General features: G+C 37.2%; 1 protein-coding gene and 2 long non-coding RNA genes across 3 annotated transcripts; 2 read left to right on the plus strand and 1 right to left on the minus strand.

Moving 5' to 3' along the window:
* The first annotated feature begins 3,160 nt into the window (after positions 1-3,160).
* On the plus strand, positions 3,161-4,710 carry LOC131327609 (protein FAR1-RELATED SEQUENCE 5-like). Its single transcript, XM_058360758.1, has 2 exons — positions 3,161-4,553; positions 4,646-4,710. Exons 1-2 carry the CDS (start codon positions 3,161-3,163, stop codon positions 4,708-4,710), a joined length of 1,458 nt encoding a protein of 485 aa, XP_058216741.1.
* A 5,870-nt stretch (positions 4,711-10,580) lies between these two features.
* LOC131326748 (uncharacterized) lies at positions 10,581-13,729 on the plus strand. The gene is made up of 2 exons (XR_009200106.1): positions 10,581-10,904; positions 13,248-13,729. It is a non-coding gene; the product is annotated as an uncharacterized LOC131326748 (long non-coding RNA).
* Positions 13,730-14,093: 364 nt separating this feature from the next.
* Positions 14,094-14,865, minus strand: LOC131326699 (uncharacterized). Its single transcript, XR_009200083.1, has 2 exons — positions 14,607-14,865; positions 14,094-14,524 (listed from the first exon to the last, which is right to left on the minus strand). It is a non-coding gene; the product is annotated as an uncharacterized LOC131326699 (long non-coding RNA).
* Positions 14,866-16,366: the final 1,501 nt, after the last annotated feature.

A 16,366-nucleotide genomic window follows, 5' to 3' on the forward strand; every position in this document is an offset into this window, starting at 1 on the left:
AATTGCAAATAGAAAGTAACAGATTTCGATGAAAGTCACAACCACCCACTAGTGACTACAAGTAAGAGGATGAAAATGAAGTCAAATCGAAACATGCCAAAAGCAGTTAAGGATTTGACTGAGACATTTCATAAAGAAAATATAGATATTTTGAAAGTTCCTTCAATTTTTGGTGGTGAGTACATTGGCTTTGATAATAGGGACTACTACAATCACTTGAGGAATGTGAAGCATAGAGACCTAGATTGTGGCGATGCACAATCAGTTCTTGACTACTTTAAGGACAAACAAGCACAGAATCCACAATTTTTTTATGCGATTCAATGTGATGAAAGTGGGAGGGCAGTAAATTTTTTTTGGGTGGATTCTCGATCTCGTATGGCATACCGTTATTTTGGAGATGTGGTCACGTTTGACACAACATATCGAACAAATAAGTATGCTATGCCTTTCGCACCATTTATAGGAGTAATGTAACGCCCCCAATTTTGGGTACGTTAAATAGACAATTTTATTGCAACTTCAAAATAGAGTCTGGCTCTTATTACATCATAATACTCACAATAGTACTTTTATTACATAAGGGTGGGTAACTAAGGTTCCTAACTACAGCTCCGCCTGCTCCTCCATCCTTGCCAGCTCTTCGGCTCCGAAAGCCTCCAAGGTGCACAACTTACCCTATTCATCTACAAAGTCTGACACATTATACCGACGTCGCCATCAACATTATACCGACGTCGCCATCAGTATAATATGTCAGGGTCACTAAAGGTAACACCATGAGCTACGAAAGCTCAGCAGAACAAACCCATACCCGCTAACCCATAACTTACAAACAATAGATCATATCCAACAGACAGTAACAATAACACATCCACATTCGCTATTCAAACTATCGTTGGTGTCAATGATTTTTTGAGTTTCTCCTACGCGACTCGTCGTAGACCGTGTCACCATTTTCCATTTCTCGTTTACCATATCATCATTTCAAAAATCATTTTTACACACCCAACCTCGGTTCCGCCGTTCCGGGTTCCCGAGTATCCTCACAATGGTTCCGCCGCACCGGGTTTTCATTGGCACACAAAATTTGCATTGGCTCCTCTCCGCGGATAACCAAGCCATACCTCACCATGGTTCTGCCGGTCCGGGTTCCCATGGGAATGCACACAACCTCACAATGGTTCCGCTATTCCGAATTTCCATTGGAACACACACAACCTCACAATGGTTCCGCTATTCCGGATTCCCATTGGAACACACACATCCTCACAATGGTTCCGCTGCTACGAATTCCCATTGGAACACACACACCCAACTCACATTATGCCACCAAAACCGGTCATAATGTAGTTTCAAAAATATTTCCTTCATCGGAAAACATTTCCTTTCATTAATCACACCCTAGGTGCCATGTTTTTACTTTCTCGGTTCTCTTGTCTCGTTTACATGCAAAGACTCCGCAGTAGGACAAAAGTAAGCATGAAACATTCTAACAAGATCATCCAACTCTATAATATACCACAAGTAACACAATCAATTCATGTATACAAACTCATACTCCTTGAAATATCAAAATACGAATACTTTGATTCACATGGTGACGTTTTAACTTTCGAAAACCGTTCTTTCTTAGAAATTCAAAACAACAACGTTATACTTGAGTAAGTAAGTAAGGAATTCCTTACCGTTCTAGGCGGATTACGGACGGTAATCGGTGGTCGGATGGAGTAACTTCCTACGGTGGTCTCCGGTAGCTTCGAAAGAGAAAGGTCTCTCTCGAAACCTAATCTTGACTAAACTATTTAAGCTTTTTGGATCGGAGGGTGGTCGAGTGGCGGTTTAGTAGTGGCTTTGGATGAGTTTCTTGAAGAACACAAGAAGAACTCAAGAACAAGAAGAACAAAGCAAGAACAAAGGATTTCTAGAGAGAGAAGTTGAAGAATGGAAGGTGTGAGTTGAAATGGCATGGGAATGGCTCTATTTATAGCCAAAACTTTGGCTCTCTCTCCTCTCTCAAGGCCGGCCCCCCCTTCTCTCTCCATACCTCAAATTTTGACACTTGTCATGCAATCTTGGAAGATCAAGGCCTAACCCTAGGCTTGCATAGCTAAGATTTGTACCAAAGATTTGATTATGGAAGATTTGGAAGATTTGATGGAGAGAAAGGATAAATTGTACAAGATTTGGTCTTTAAACAATAATAGAAGTACAATGGAGAGGTAGATTTTTGGCTAGGAAGAAAGATACACCCATAGATTTCAAAGATGTAAGAAGATCATGGTGATCAAAGGTGGTACAACCAAATCTCTCTCTTTCTTCCTTCCTCTCTCTCTCTCTCTCTCTCTCTCTCTCTCTCTCTCTCTCAAGTACACTATATATATATAAAGGTACAAGTACTAGATTTTCCCAAATCTAATAACCATTAAAGAATCCTAGTTAAACACATGTTTGATTAAACTAATAGATATTGTACTTTTTGCAAATCTAGGGTATTGATACACATGTACAAATGCTCAATATTTAAATATAGAAGTGGTACCAAGTACCCCAATTAAATAATAGGCTAGGATTCTCCCCATTAAAATAATAATAAGGTACTTGTACTATTTTATTCAATAAAGTACTTTGGAAATCTAGGGTTTAGATATACCCCAATATTTTAATGCATAAAAGTACATGAGAAATCCAAATCTTGATTATTAAAACAAAGCCTTGTACTTTGTTGGAAGATTAAGGCTATTACCCAATGGGTAATAATTTCCCTTGTGGTTAATAACCAATGGATAATAGAAGGGTGGGAGAATCCCCAATAAACAATGCATATATGTACTTGCACATGTGTTTAAAACATATATAATACTATATCTTTGTACTTATCAAAATATATTAATGAGAGGCCTATTGTCCAATGGACAAAGATTACCCTAACTTTTATTGACCAAAGGGTAAAGGCAAAAGGTTCATCTAGTAATTAGGTGAGTTTGGTTGCTCGGTTCCTCCAAGTAGTCGGTTGGAATCTAATTCGATTGGCCCCGAAGGACTAGAATCTAATTACGACGGATTACTGAAAGTAAAAATAAGTAATTCAAATAAAATTCAAATATTTAACAAAATTTTTACCTTCCAAAAATCAAGGCTGTTACAAGTAAACTATCACATGCAGTCGATACAGTTTGGATGTGCACTTTTACAAGATGAGACAGAGACGACGTTTGTATGGTTGTTTAAGGCATGGCTTGACGCTATGGGAGGACGACCTCCAACTTCTATCATCACTGACCAAGACTTGGGAATGAAAGGAGCTATTGCCAAGGTCTTTCCCAACACCCATCATCGTCTATGTCTTTGGCATATTAAGAAGAAATTTATTGAAAAGTTGTCACAAGTGTACTACAAGAGATCAAAATTCAAGAAGGATATGAAAGAATGTATTAGGAGGACATACAAGAAAGAGGATTTTGAAAAGAGATGGATGTTATTGATGAAGGAAAATGGGTTAGATAGCAACCAATGGCTTCAAGGGTTATTTGATATTCGAGAATCATGGGTACCCGTTTATAATTGTGGTACATTCTTCGCCGGTATGAATACTACCGGACGTAGTGAGGGCATCAACTCATTTTTTGATGGTTTTGTAACTCACACGTCAAATCTCAAAGAATTTGTGGTGAAGTATGAGAAAGCCTTGAGTAGGATTGTGAAAAGGGAAAATGATGAAGATTTTGAGTCCGAACATAAGTTTCGGATTGTTAATGACCATGAGTTTTTGTTGAAGCATGCGGGAAAAGTGTATACTAGAAACGTCTTCAACAAATTCAAGGAAGAATGGAGTAAAGTCTTTCACTACAAAGTTGAAAATGTGAGAAATGACAATGGTTTTCAATCTTTCGTAGTGAAGTCAAAAGATGATGAACTTGAAAAGTTCGAAGTGACATTGGATTCACAAACCTATGAGGGTAAGTGTGAATGCCAACAATTTGAGTTTGTTGGGATATTGTGTGTACACATTTTGAAAGTGTTTGTCCGACTAGACATTGATGAAATACTGGAACATTTTAATCTTCCACGATGGAGGCAAAAGGCCAACAAATTTAGGATAATTGATTCCCAAGGATTGGTGCATGACGACGGCAAAGAAAAATCTAAGGCATTAAGACTTAGCCATATGTGTCAAGAAGCTACCAAATTGGCTTGTTTAGCCGCCCCATCAAATGAGGCATACACTATTTTTATTGAAGGTATGAATGCTTTATTCGAGAAGATCCAAGAAGTTTCTAAGGTGTCTCCAATTGAAATTTGTGTTGAAAAAGATAATGAGAAATTTATCGAGCCGTCGCCGTCTCAGATATTACTTTTGGATCCGAACATCTCAATTTGCAAGGGTAGGAAAAAGGATGTCAAGGGCAAAGCCGCTTCTACACAGTCGGAAAGATTAAAAAGCGGTATTGAGATGTCATTAAATAAGAAGAAAGGAAAGTGTCACATGTGCTTTCAATTTGGACATGATAAGAGAAGTTGTCATTCAAATCCAATGCGTAAAACTAACAAAGGTAACTCAATTACTAATTCTATTTTTCTTATTGACATAGATATTCTTATTTACTAATCTTATATTTTTTTTAATTCTCAATTTTATCAATAGACTTAGAAGAGGAAGTGGAAGGCTCAGATAGTGACCAAGAAGAAGACTCAGATTGCTCAGAATGATCTTGGAGTATTTTGGCATGTTGGCTTTGTTTAGTAATGTAATGTAATTATTGTGCTTTTAGTTTGGAATTGAATGTAATGGGATGGACAAGTTTTTAGGTTAAATGAAAGTTCTGTTTATGGATATGTTTTTGGGATGGAATTGAATGTAAGAAAGATTGAATCTTTACACTTGGTATTGACATGTAACAATTGGTGTTTGAGTATCTGTATCCTGTCGTATCTGTATCGTGTCGTGTCCATTTACCATTTACTTGCTAGTAATATTGGGATCTCAAACTTGCTAGTAATTTGTTAGTGGATTTAAACTCATGTTCCCTTAGGAAAGCTATAAAAAGTGAAAGATATGAAGAATACATGAGTATAGAACGGAAAATGGAAGATGAACTTCATATTGGATTTCATCAATCTCATCTGCTTTGCTGCTTGCTCTTTCAACCTCAAGATGCATTTACTCTTTGTCGAGTTTATAATAAATTTTGTTGCCAATAAAAAAAAAATATTGGGATCTCAAACTTGGTTTTTTTTTTTTTTTTTTTTGGCTTGAACACTTGCTTCATGATTAGATGCTGAAAAATTGAGTTTTTGGAGTGTTGAAATTGAGTTTTTGGAGTGCTCGTGTCCGTGTCGTGTCCGTCCACAAAGGTAGGTTCTGAAAAAATTTGGGCAGAGTCTCCCCTCTTTTTGGTCCTAGCTCGACATCTCGCACCTCAGTCAATACAACAATAACAACATCAAGTTACGCACAAGCCCACGTTGGACATTTCTCATTGCCAAGTTAATCCATTCACAACAAAAATCATATAACCAAATGCTATCACCAAAACAAAAACTGAAGTTGTACAAACTAGTAGAAGAAAATTTATCTTTGTACAAGTTACATCATCTGAGTACAAGTTACAAAATTCATCTCTCTACATCTTTGTACAAAATTCATCATCTGAGTACAAGTTATAAAATAAAACTTCTAAGCCAGGTCCATATTTGATGAAGATCAAAAAACTTGATGATGCTCACATCTTCGCTTGTCTTCACCATAAATTCATGAGCTTGTAGGATCAGGTCCACATTTGACAATACTCCTGTCAAATGATCCAACAATTCCTTAGCTTGTAGGATCAGCATCCTGATGATGCCATACTAGAGCGCACTCTTTAATTTCTATGTTAGAGCCATCAGTTCCTCTGTGTTTGATTTCATAATCCATTTCACAATTTGCTTCCACTCGAGGTCTGCAGTCAAGGGACTGGATTCCCAGACAATGTTATTACCCCAACTGTAAAAGGAAACAGAAACATACGAGTGATTAAACGAGAGAAATAGAAAAAGTAAAAACATGGAGACCAAATTCAAGGAAACTTCAGACAAAAATATCAAAAAAACAAATTCCACTAATCAAAAGGAAATCAGTTCACTGACATACTTTAATATAGTTTCAAGACCACAAACGAAGCAGATCACAGAAAGGTGGTTGCAGCAGTAGCAGAATGGAAACTAGAGGATTGAACAACACTACTTTAAAAAGAGTTCAATGTGGAACAGAAAAAACGTCTCACACTGCCACCATCCTCACTTAGTTGGGAGTAATTCCTTGTATGGTTTAGTGACAGAATATGTCCAACAAATGTATGTTCATCAACTTCTCTATGACAAAGTAGTTCAAAGAAAACCACAACACGCCATCAAGTAGAATACAATAATGCCTTCATCCATGTCCAGGTTTTCAAAAGCCCTAATTTTTAATAGAATAGAAAGCTTATGCCATATGGCCCATATCCTACAATATCCATATCCTACAATATCTATTAACATGAAGTTCAAATGCTCAACTATCTGCTTTCACTTCCCAATGAACTCTGCGAGGAAGGGTAACAGCTCAACAAACAAACGGGCTTGGATTAAAACACTTGTTCTTATCCTTTAATGATAAATTCGGATAAAGTTTTGTTCATCACCAAATTGACATGATGCATGACTAGATTTTCTATACCATGAACAGTAGGCCGGCATACTTCTAATGAAAGAGCTTATAGGTTTTAAAATTTTCAATGACCTATTCTTTTCAGGTTCCAATCATGCCTTTGACTAAACCTCTACGGAAAAAAAATCTTTTTTTTTACTGGGGTTTCCACATTTTAGTTCCGCATGACCTTATGCTTATGTTTCTTGTGGCAGAATTTGTGTGCAATATGTTTAGATCCACTGAGTTATGGCACAAGCACTAGCCCTGGACAAGCAGTATTCACAGCCTAGTGTTCTCATTCACAGATCAAAAAAGAAACTCAAAATTAGGGCAAACTGATTAATAGGAAAGATTCAAGTATAGAGAAGATTAATAGGGCTAATGAGAGAGAGAGAGAGAGAGAGAGAGAGAGAGAGAGAGAGAGAGACCTTGGTAGTGTGTCTGCTTTGAAGGTTCTAACCGTGCGAGAGAAAGCCTAATGGTGGTGGAGGTCGCTGGAGGCAAAGCGTTACCTCGAGCAGAGAAAGAAGGTCGTCGGTGCGTGGTGGTGGGTGGTCGTTGGCGACAGGGGCTCGTCGATCGGACCTCGTCGGTTGGAGTGGAGGGCGCTGGAGGGGGTGGGGGCTGCGAGGTTGGACGAGATTAGCAGACGTTGAGAAGGGAGGAGAAGGGGGCTGCGTGTTTTTAGCTTTAGGGGAGAAATGCGGGATTTAATCTCAGCCCTTGAAATGGAGGGCTGAGGTGGGCTGTTTTTTTAGAGGTTTTTTAAGCGGTTCCCGGAACCACCCCCATATATACATACATACATACATACATGTGTGTGTGTGTGTGTGTATATATAGGCTCGCGAGCCCATACGAGCCAAGCATTAGTTGACTTGAGCTCGGCTCGTTTATGAAATGAGCTCTATAAATTAGCTCGAGCTCGTTCGTTTGGGTAGTGAGTCGAGCTGTTCGCGAGCGGCTCGATTCATTTGCAGCCCTAGATCCCACTAATGGTTTCCACTAGACAAATTATACTTGACCCCATGTAGTTTGGGCTTTGTGTGAATTGACCTATTGTCAATTAAAAACTACAACACGGTCCCATGTAATTTGTGTACTAGTATACCATTACATCTGTTAATGATAAATGTACAAAGACCATATTATCCTCTTATATCATCCTTTTATCTTTTCACTCTTGTGCACATGTAACCACATACAATTAATGTATAATTTTATAACATACAGATGAAGATACTAAGTCAATCTCTTATCAATATAACTAAATCTTAAATTATCATAATTCTATTTAGTTCTTGTTTTATTTTTAACTTTTGTTAGTTTTGAGTCAATTTTCTTAGATTATTTATTTATCTGGACAAGAGGAATGGAAAAAATAAAAAATTATGTCCAAAATCATACAAAAAAAAAGTTCATTGAAGCAAAAACTAATTCAACACATAGAGCTTTTTTTCTAATTTTTTTTCAGTTTGGTTCATATTTTTCTTTCTTTTTTCACCTCTAGTCGAGGAGAAAAATATTTTTTAAGACTTAATGCAAAACTAAAAAAGAAAAAATGGTTTGTTTGTGAGGCTAACAAAGTACCATCAATCAGATAAAAAAGTTAGATGATCGGTTGAAAAATTAAAGAAATTTTGACATTTTTTTCAAAGGAATGAGATTATGGAGATTTATGATTTGATTAGGTTGATAAGCGATTCAATTAGTATCTTCATCATATGGATATACAAAAAATACATTAAACGAATGTGTTTACATGTATAGATGAGAGAGGAAAGAGAAAGAGAATAAGATACAAAAGGTAACTTTGTCTCATACATTTATCAATGAAACGATGCACTTTAGTACACAAATTACACAAGGTTGTGTAGTAGTTTCTAAATGACAAGGGGTTAATTTGCATTAAATCCAAACTAAAGGGGGTCAATTGTAATTTTCCAAATGAGTTCCGTTAGTGGGAGATAATGGAAGTTATCTATTGTCCTTAATTGACACAGAATTGAAACTGTAGGGTTAAAATCGAGTCAATTGAAATAGTAGAAACCAAAGTGACACAAAGATCAAACTATAGGGACTATTTAAGTAATTTACCATATTTTAAACAAATGCTTAATGGGGCCGCTATTCGCAGCCTTCTATTTTCTCCAATAACCTGTTGCTTTCACTTAACCTGCCACCCATATATTTAAAATAAAATTTACCCCATATAACCCATAAAATTCACTTAAACTTCCCAATATGCACCTTTTCCTCTTAAACCACCTACACTATCCCTCAAATAAGACTTTTCACCCGAAAATCAAAACAAAATCCATCCTAAAATCGAAACAAATCCCTTCTTTTCTCCTGTCCTATCCCTCGATGTTTCCAAAACAAAGCCCTTCTTCTCTCTTCCTCCATAGCCATTGCCCCAAATCCTCCATAGCCAGCCACCTCCCCTCTGTCCATGCCTCCGCTATCTCCATCACAACCTGCCATATCCACCACCACCAAATCCAGAACTCCACTACACCACCGCCATTCTTATCGTCCTCTGCCGAACTGTATACGAAAAGTCCTATGTATATACATTTCGGTAATTAGCTATTTAAAACAAGTATCAATTTCGGTAACTAGATGTTGACATTGTATACACAATTCGATAACTAACTGAAGAACTCTAGTGAACGAAAAGTCCTTTTGAAAACAAGTATGAATTTCGATAACTAGATGTCGAAAATGTATACACAATTAGGTAATTAATTGCCAAGCTAGAGTATAACAAAACTAATATACATATTTTCGGTAATTGACTGCTGAAATATTATTTTTATATATATATATATATATATATATATATATATACACACACACACACGCGCGCACACACACACACAGAGAGTTGTGATCTGGTCAGGATTCCTGGATGGGAGCTTTGGTCCACACCTCCCATCTAAGCCGTTGGATTTAATCCAACGGCTGGGTAATAAAAAATGGTTCTCTTGACTTCCCATGCGCCTTATCAACACCCAGCTCATTTTCTTCAGACATGTAGAGAGAGAGAGAGAGAGAGAGAGAGAGAGAGAGAGGAACGACGACGAACCAGACCCAAGCCTGATGCACTACGACGACGACGAACACACCAAGGTATCTCTCTCACACTCTCTATCTCTCGCTATTTCTCTGTCGAATCTCGAATCTCGATGAAACCCGTGACCCTATTTCTTTCTTGCTGTAAAAGTAGAAACACAAAAAAGAAGAAGATTGAAGAAGAAGAACTGGACTGAAGAGAAGAACGAACGACGAACGACTGGTATCTTTCTCTCTCGATCTGTTTCGTACCAGAAATTTGGGCATAACGGTTCAAACCAGATGGGGTATTTAGGCGGGCGCTCTCTCTTTCTCTCTCTCTCTCTGGCTCGTTCTCTCTCTCCCCATGTCGATTAGGGCTTTTTTCATGTCGATTAGGGGTGTTTTTTCTGTTACTCGAAATTAGGGTTTTTTTTTTGCTCGATTAGGGTAAAAGAAACTACATCCACGATGAAATTAAGTGTGTTATCCATGATTGCCCAAGTTGTTAATCATTTCTCTATTCTTAATTAATTGGGGATGAGAGATGTTGGCGCCTTCTTGTGCAAAATTAGTGTCACTGCCTTCTCAAAAGGGGGGAATTGACATCTCTCGATCATGATCGTGGGTGTGTATTATGGCCTTGTGATTTGAAGATAAAACCTGATTAAATGCTTCTTATTTGTGACTAGATTAGAATATTGGGACTCAATTAGTTGATCCATGCGTGTCCCAGTGTAGCTAATGTAAGAGTAATAGGCATTTAAAGTGTATGTCTCTGTGTGGATAAATGAGCTAGTAGTATGTTGATGATCTTTTTCCTCTTTATGTTACTAATTCATGCTGACAATCATCTTCATGCTCCGAGCCTTTTCAGAGTTCAATTCATATATTTTCTTGAATTCTTGTTTTAATGGTTGTTACTGCTCCGCAAATTTGAGAACTCTAATATACTTTTTTGTCTTCTCGCTTAGTTAGATTTTGAACTGAAAATGGAAATGGAACTGGTTTTGGATTCATTTTTGAACTCATATTGTGACTTCATATTCAGCATACTAGAATGGTAGTGTGAAGATAGTTAGCTAATGTCATAGTTGTGTTGCAGATTGAAAAGTAATGGAAGAAGAAGATAGTGTGAGCATCAATCCAACCCCCTTGTTTCGACCACCACCACCAAGGTATCTCTCTCTGCCTCTCTACTTATATAGACATGGATAGGCATAAGAAATGAATTGGTGTAGTTATTGATTCTTCTTTTGGTTTTTAGAATGCAAACTTTGGATGATATACAACTACTTTCACTGTCATCATCTCAATCGTGTGAAGAGTTTACTAATTCTTGTAAACTTTACACTCCTCAAGTTGAAAATGAACTGATACCGAGAATTAACCAACAATTTTGCAACTTAGATGATGCTAAGAACTTCTACAACAATTATGCATTTCATGCTGGATTTAGTGTGCGAATAAATTCAAGCAAGACGGATAAAAATGGTGAAACCATTAGGAAGGATTATGTTTGTTTCAAAGAAGGGGAGAGGAGAATTTCTAAGGCCACCACTATACGTCGTCGGGGTTTGACTAGAGAGAAATGTTATGCAAAATTAGCTGTCGTGAGAGCCCAGTCAGGTTAAGGGTTTGTTGTCTCCAACTTTGTTGAGGGTCATATACACCTTCTTACGACCCCGAGGAAGGTACATTTGTTGAAATCTCATCATCGCATTTGTTGAAATCTCATCGCTGCAAATGTGCCACCCCATCAACAAATGAGTATTTTGGAGTTGCAAGCTGGGGGTCTTGAAAATGTTAGATTTTTACCACGAGATCTTTATAACAAAAATAGGGATGAGAGGAATTGTGTAGATGGATATGATGCCGATATGTTACACGAGTATTTTGAGACTGAACAACAACAAAATCCCATTTTTTATTTTACAAAGGAGAAAGATGATAAGGGGAGGATGAGTCATTGTTTTTTGGCGGATGCCACATGTAGAAAGTCGTATCAATATTTTGGGGATGTGGTGGTATTTGATATAACCTACAACACAAACCGCTATTCTATGATCTTTGCTTCTATATTAGGAGTTAATCACCATAGGCAGACTACGCTTTTTGGTTGTGGATACTTATGTAATGAATCGAATGATTCTTTTGAGTAGCTTTTTAAAGAATGGCTAAAAGAAATGCCAGGAGGCCCGCCCAAAATGATCATAACTGATCAGGATCTGGCAATGACAAAAGCATTTGCTAATATTCTTCCAAATGCGCACCATAGATATTGCATTTGGCACATTGTGAGTAAATTTTCTTTAAAGATAAGTGCATTATCTTATAAAGAACATTATGATGATTTCAAAAGATGTTTATGGAATTCGAAGAGCCCTGAAGAGTTTGATAGAGGATGGAAAGGTATGGTAGCAAAATTTAACTTGTCCGATAATGAATGGTTACAATCCATGTACGAAATTCGTGACAGATGGATTCCTGCATATACGAAACACATTTTTTCTGCCCACATGACAAGTAGTCAAAGAGCTGAAATTTCTCATGCATTCTTTAAGAGATACGTGCCTAAAGAAAATACAGTGTTGGATTTTGTTTTGCGGTTCGAAAGGGCATTGTCACGTATACGACATAATAAATTGAATTTGGATCAAAAAGATGTAAATGAGAAGGCAGTCTTGAAAACCTCGCCGTTCATAGAAAAAAGAATGAGTGAATTATATACACAGAGCATATTTTATATGTTTCAAGAGGAAATCTTTCAAATTAATGCTTATATGGTAACGTTAAGACATGAGGATGAACATCGGTGTTTGTGGGATGTTCAGAGGCCGGATATGGAAGGGTCAAGAAGGCGAGAGATTTCAATAGAAAAGTCATCAAACCTTGTCAATTGCAGTTGTAAGATGTTTGACTTTGATGGAATTTCATGTCGACACATGTTGGCTTACTTTAGTAGAATGCAAATTATGGAATTGCCTACTAAGTACATCTTGTGGAGGTGGATACAATCAGTAAAAGCGAGCAGAGTTATGGATGACTTGGGTAGTATTAGGAAAGAAATATGCGACCATTCGGTTTTAGTGAGGGGACAGAGTCTCTTCCAACTTGCTTGTAATGTGATTGATGACGATGTACTAGATGAGGAAGGAACTGAAGTGGTATCCAAGCACCTATTACTCGCGAAGGATGAACTTGTAGTATTGAAGAGTTCTCGCGAACCACGTCCATCGAGTGGTATCGAAATGCGTATTTCTCATGGAAGCCAACGTAGTTTTAAAGAACCACTCCCAGTTAGGGCAAATGGTTGTGGTAAGTGATTAAAAAAAGGAAAAGAGAAGGCTTTCAAGAAGAGTAGGAAATGTCATGGTTGTGGGTTAACGGGGTAGTCGCACGACAAAAGAAATTGTCTCAAGCTTCTTAACATGTACGTCTATGCATCTAACTTTGTGCATTTGTAATTTCAATTTATTTGTTTACTTGTTTAAGTTTTCATTGTTGTCTTTTTTTCTTAGCTCTTCGCAAGATGTTAGGTTGAATGATGACGACGACGACAACATGTCTAACAATGATGATGAATGTAAGTGTTTATAAAAAAAAAAGGGGCTGAATGTGATTGACTATTTTTATGAATATACTTATGGTCTTTATTTTGTAGCTTTCTTCATATTATGAGTTAGTTGTGTTTCCGGATGGGAAAACGCGAGGTTGACAAGATGGTGACGTGCGAAGATAGAGATGGAGGAAATGGCAAGGCAATAGAGAAGTGGTATTTGAACATTTGGAAGACCAACGAACTGTAATTTGATACATTTGGTGTGATTTGTAATTTATTTTTGAAAGAGATATTATTTTTCATACATTTGGGTTTTGGTTCTTGAAAATTTGTATGAGAGAGAGGGAATGATGCTATGTATAAGCTCCTATAAGATATGAAGATCTTTTTACCTCTCTGTACTTGATTATATTGGAAACCAATATATTTTTAATGCCTACATGCCTAGAGTGTGTACATAACTTGTTTTTGAATTGTTTTGGGGTTGGAGAATGAGTCATGTAGAAGAGAAAAGGGGAAAGCAGGGCAAGGACAGATGTTTGGTGTCCTGGAGGTAATAGTTTTAACCAATAGCTTTAACTTGAGCAAGCACAGATGTTTGGTGTCCTAGAGGCAATAGTTACGTGCTCTCTATGCAACATAAATCGTGAGCACATGTAAGCATAAACAGAATTGTTCAGCTGCTGGAATGAGCAGCAGAAAGCAGCAGAGTAGCAGGATACACCATATGAAAGTAGTGGCCATAACAGAAATAATAGCAGAACAACCATAGCAAGGAGAAAAAAAGGAAGAAGACAGGGAGAAAGGAATTCATTCCTTCATTTGTGCCAACATACCTTAGCAATTGAACATAATGTCAACATAGTTGAGTTAGTTATACAACAAATAGCAAGGGATCAGTTACAACGTATTTCATATCATCTACGGCAGGTATTTTAAGTTCCTCAAGTTCGGAACAACTACTATGTTCTTCGTAAACCACACAACAATGCATACAACTAATATAATCAAGCATTTCATTTCGTAGTCAAATACTTGAGCTTCAGCTTCTTGTAATTTTTTTGTCAGCTTCTCGTTCTTTTTTCTCAACACTTTATTCTCTCTTGTAATTTCTTCCACCTCTTTGGTCAACACTGAAATTTTTCTTCACATATCCTTGTTGTCAGCTTCCAACATATCTTTTTCCATGCCCCTTTCGGGGTCAATCTAATAGAAGAAACCACATGCACTAGGTAGCTGGATAATTTTTCAAAAAATGACATTAGTCAGAAATGCATGGAATAAATAATCAATAACCAAAAAAAAAAGAGCATATTACATTATAGTTTATACAACCTAGGAATCTTCTCTCCTGATTAGCCTCTGTTTTTGAAGTTCTTATAGGTGCCGGTATCCCACATTTGCAAGGTGGGCCTTCATTTATGCTATTGGAATGGGAGGAAGAAGAAGACATCTCTACCATACATACGCAGTTGGTTTGATCTCTCCCCAAGAGCTTAGTCCAGCTTCAAAGAAGCACATAAGTGGGCCATAGATATAGACATGAAGACAACAATTCTACATAAATGAGGACATGGATATAGTAAGGGACACGAAAAAATTAAATAAAATACATGTAGATTTAAATTTTTGATGCCAGAACACATATACATCAGATATTCTTGTTTTTTTATTTTTATGCTAATGCACTTGTTCTAAATACATCAAATGCTTACTCTGTACACTAAAAATTACATGGAGTAATTTCAGAAGTAAAAAAAAAAAAAAAAACAAGCTTTTTAAAATATAGGTTTCACAGCAGATTAAAACAGATTAATCTAAAGATAGTTCTAATTATAGCAGATTAAAAACAGACTGCAGTTTGATATTCAGCCAAGCAATGTTTTCCAGATTACCCAAATCGAAGACCTGATCATAATTCAGAGGTTGCTTCTCACCAGATCGTTAGCCGCAACTATCCCGACAGGTTTCAAAACTAAAACTGTAGTTCACAATAGCATCTCGAAGCAACTTCCATGCCTCCTTTTCAACCACAGACACCTCTCTCTCATGAATTGATACATTTGTCCCATTCAAACCCTTTAAATCATCTACATTTACACTTCTACCATTATTAACTTCTTCCTTAGACACTTCACCTACATCTGGGATTATCTCTATCCTCTCAATCACCGGAGGCTTCACATTCAAACCACCTTGAATGTAAATACTCTCAAATCCCTTTTCATTAACCTGGGGTTTTTCCACTGCGCTTGAATGCTTCCTAATATCTGATGCTACATTAGCTACGAGTGAAAAGCATTTGCTTTTATCAACACTACAACTTGTAAATACCCTAGACTAAACCCAAATCGAATTGGACACATTAAAAGCCTTCCGATTCGAAAAGTATATACGCAATATTTTCCAAAAAAGCCCTAAATTCAAGATTCCAAAAAAGCCCTAATTTCAAATTCAATCAAAAAAGCCCTAATCAACCAACAACAATCAAAAAAGCCCTAATTTTTGGTTTCGAGATTCCTGGGATCACATACGGAGATATGTTTGTCAAGAGTCTTCATCATCCAGATCTTGCGTTTAAAAAAACTCATTTTTTGGTTCAAAACAGAAAAAAATGAAATAGCCATAATCTATGGAGATCGAGTGAGATTCGAGATTCGAGATTCGACAGAGAAAGAGCAAGAGATAGAGAGTGAGAGAGATACCTTGGTGTGTTCGTCGTCATGTGTCGGGTGTTGTCGTCGTTGTGCGTCGGGCTTGGGTTTGGTTCGTCGTCGTTCGTCGTTCCTCCTTCCTTCGTCGTTCCTCTCTCTCTCTCTCTCTCTCCCTCTTTACGCGTTTGAAGAAAATGAGATGGGTGTTGATAAGGTGTGTGGGAAGCCGAGAGAACCATTTTTTATTTCCCAGCCGTTGGATTAAATCCAACAGCTTAGATAGGAGGTGCGGACCAAAGCTCCTATCCGGGAGTCTTGACCAGATCACAACTGTATATATATTACGGTAACTAACTATCAAGTATGGTAATATATTACGATGGTTAACTACCGAAATTACTCAACTTTTTCGGAAAAACTAGCA

Source organism: Rhododendron vialii, chromosome 5a, assembly GCF_030253575.1.
Source record: "Rhododendron vialii isolate Sample 1 chromosome 5a, ASM3025357v1".
Taxonomy (NCBI): Eukaryota; Viridiplantae; Streptophyta; class Magnoliopsida; order Ericales; family Ericaceae; genus Rhododendron; species Rhododendron vialii.

Bases quoted from the DNA above. Each gene is read 5' to 3' on its own strand.
- LOC131327609 (XM_058360758.1), top strand. From the start codon at position 3,161: ATGCAGTCGATACAGTTTGGATGTGCACTTTTACAAGATGAGACAGAG. The intron at 4,554-4,645 runs GTAACTCAATTA...TTTTATCAATAG, and splicing joins AATGCGTAAAACTAACAAAG to ACTTAGAAGAGGAAGTGGAA.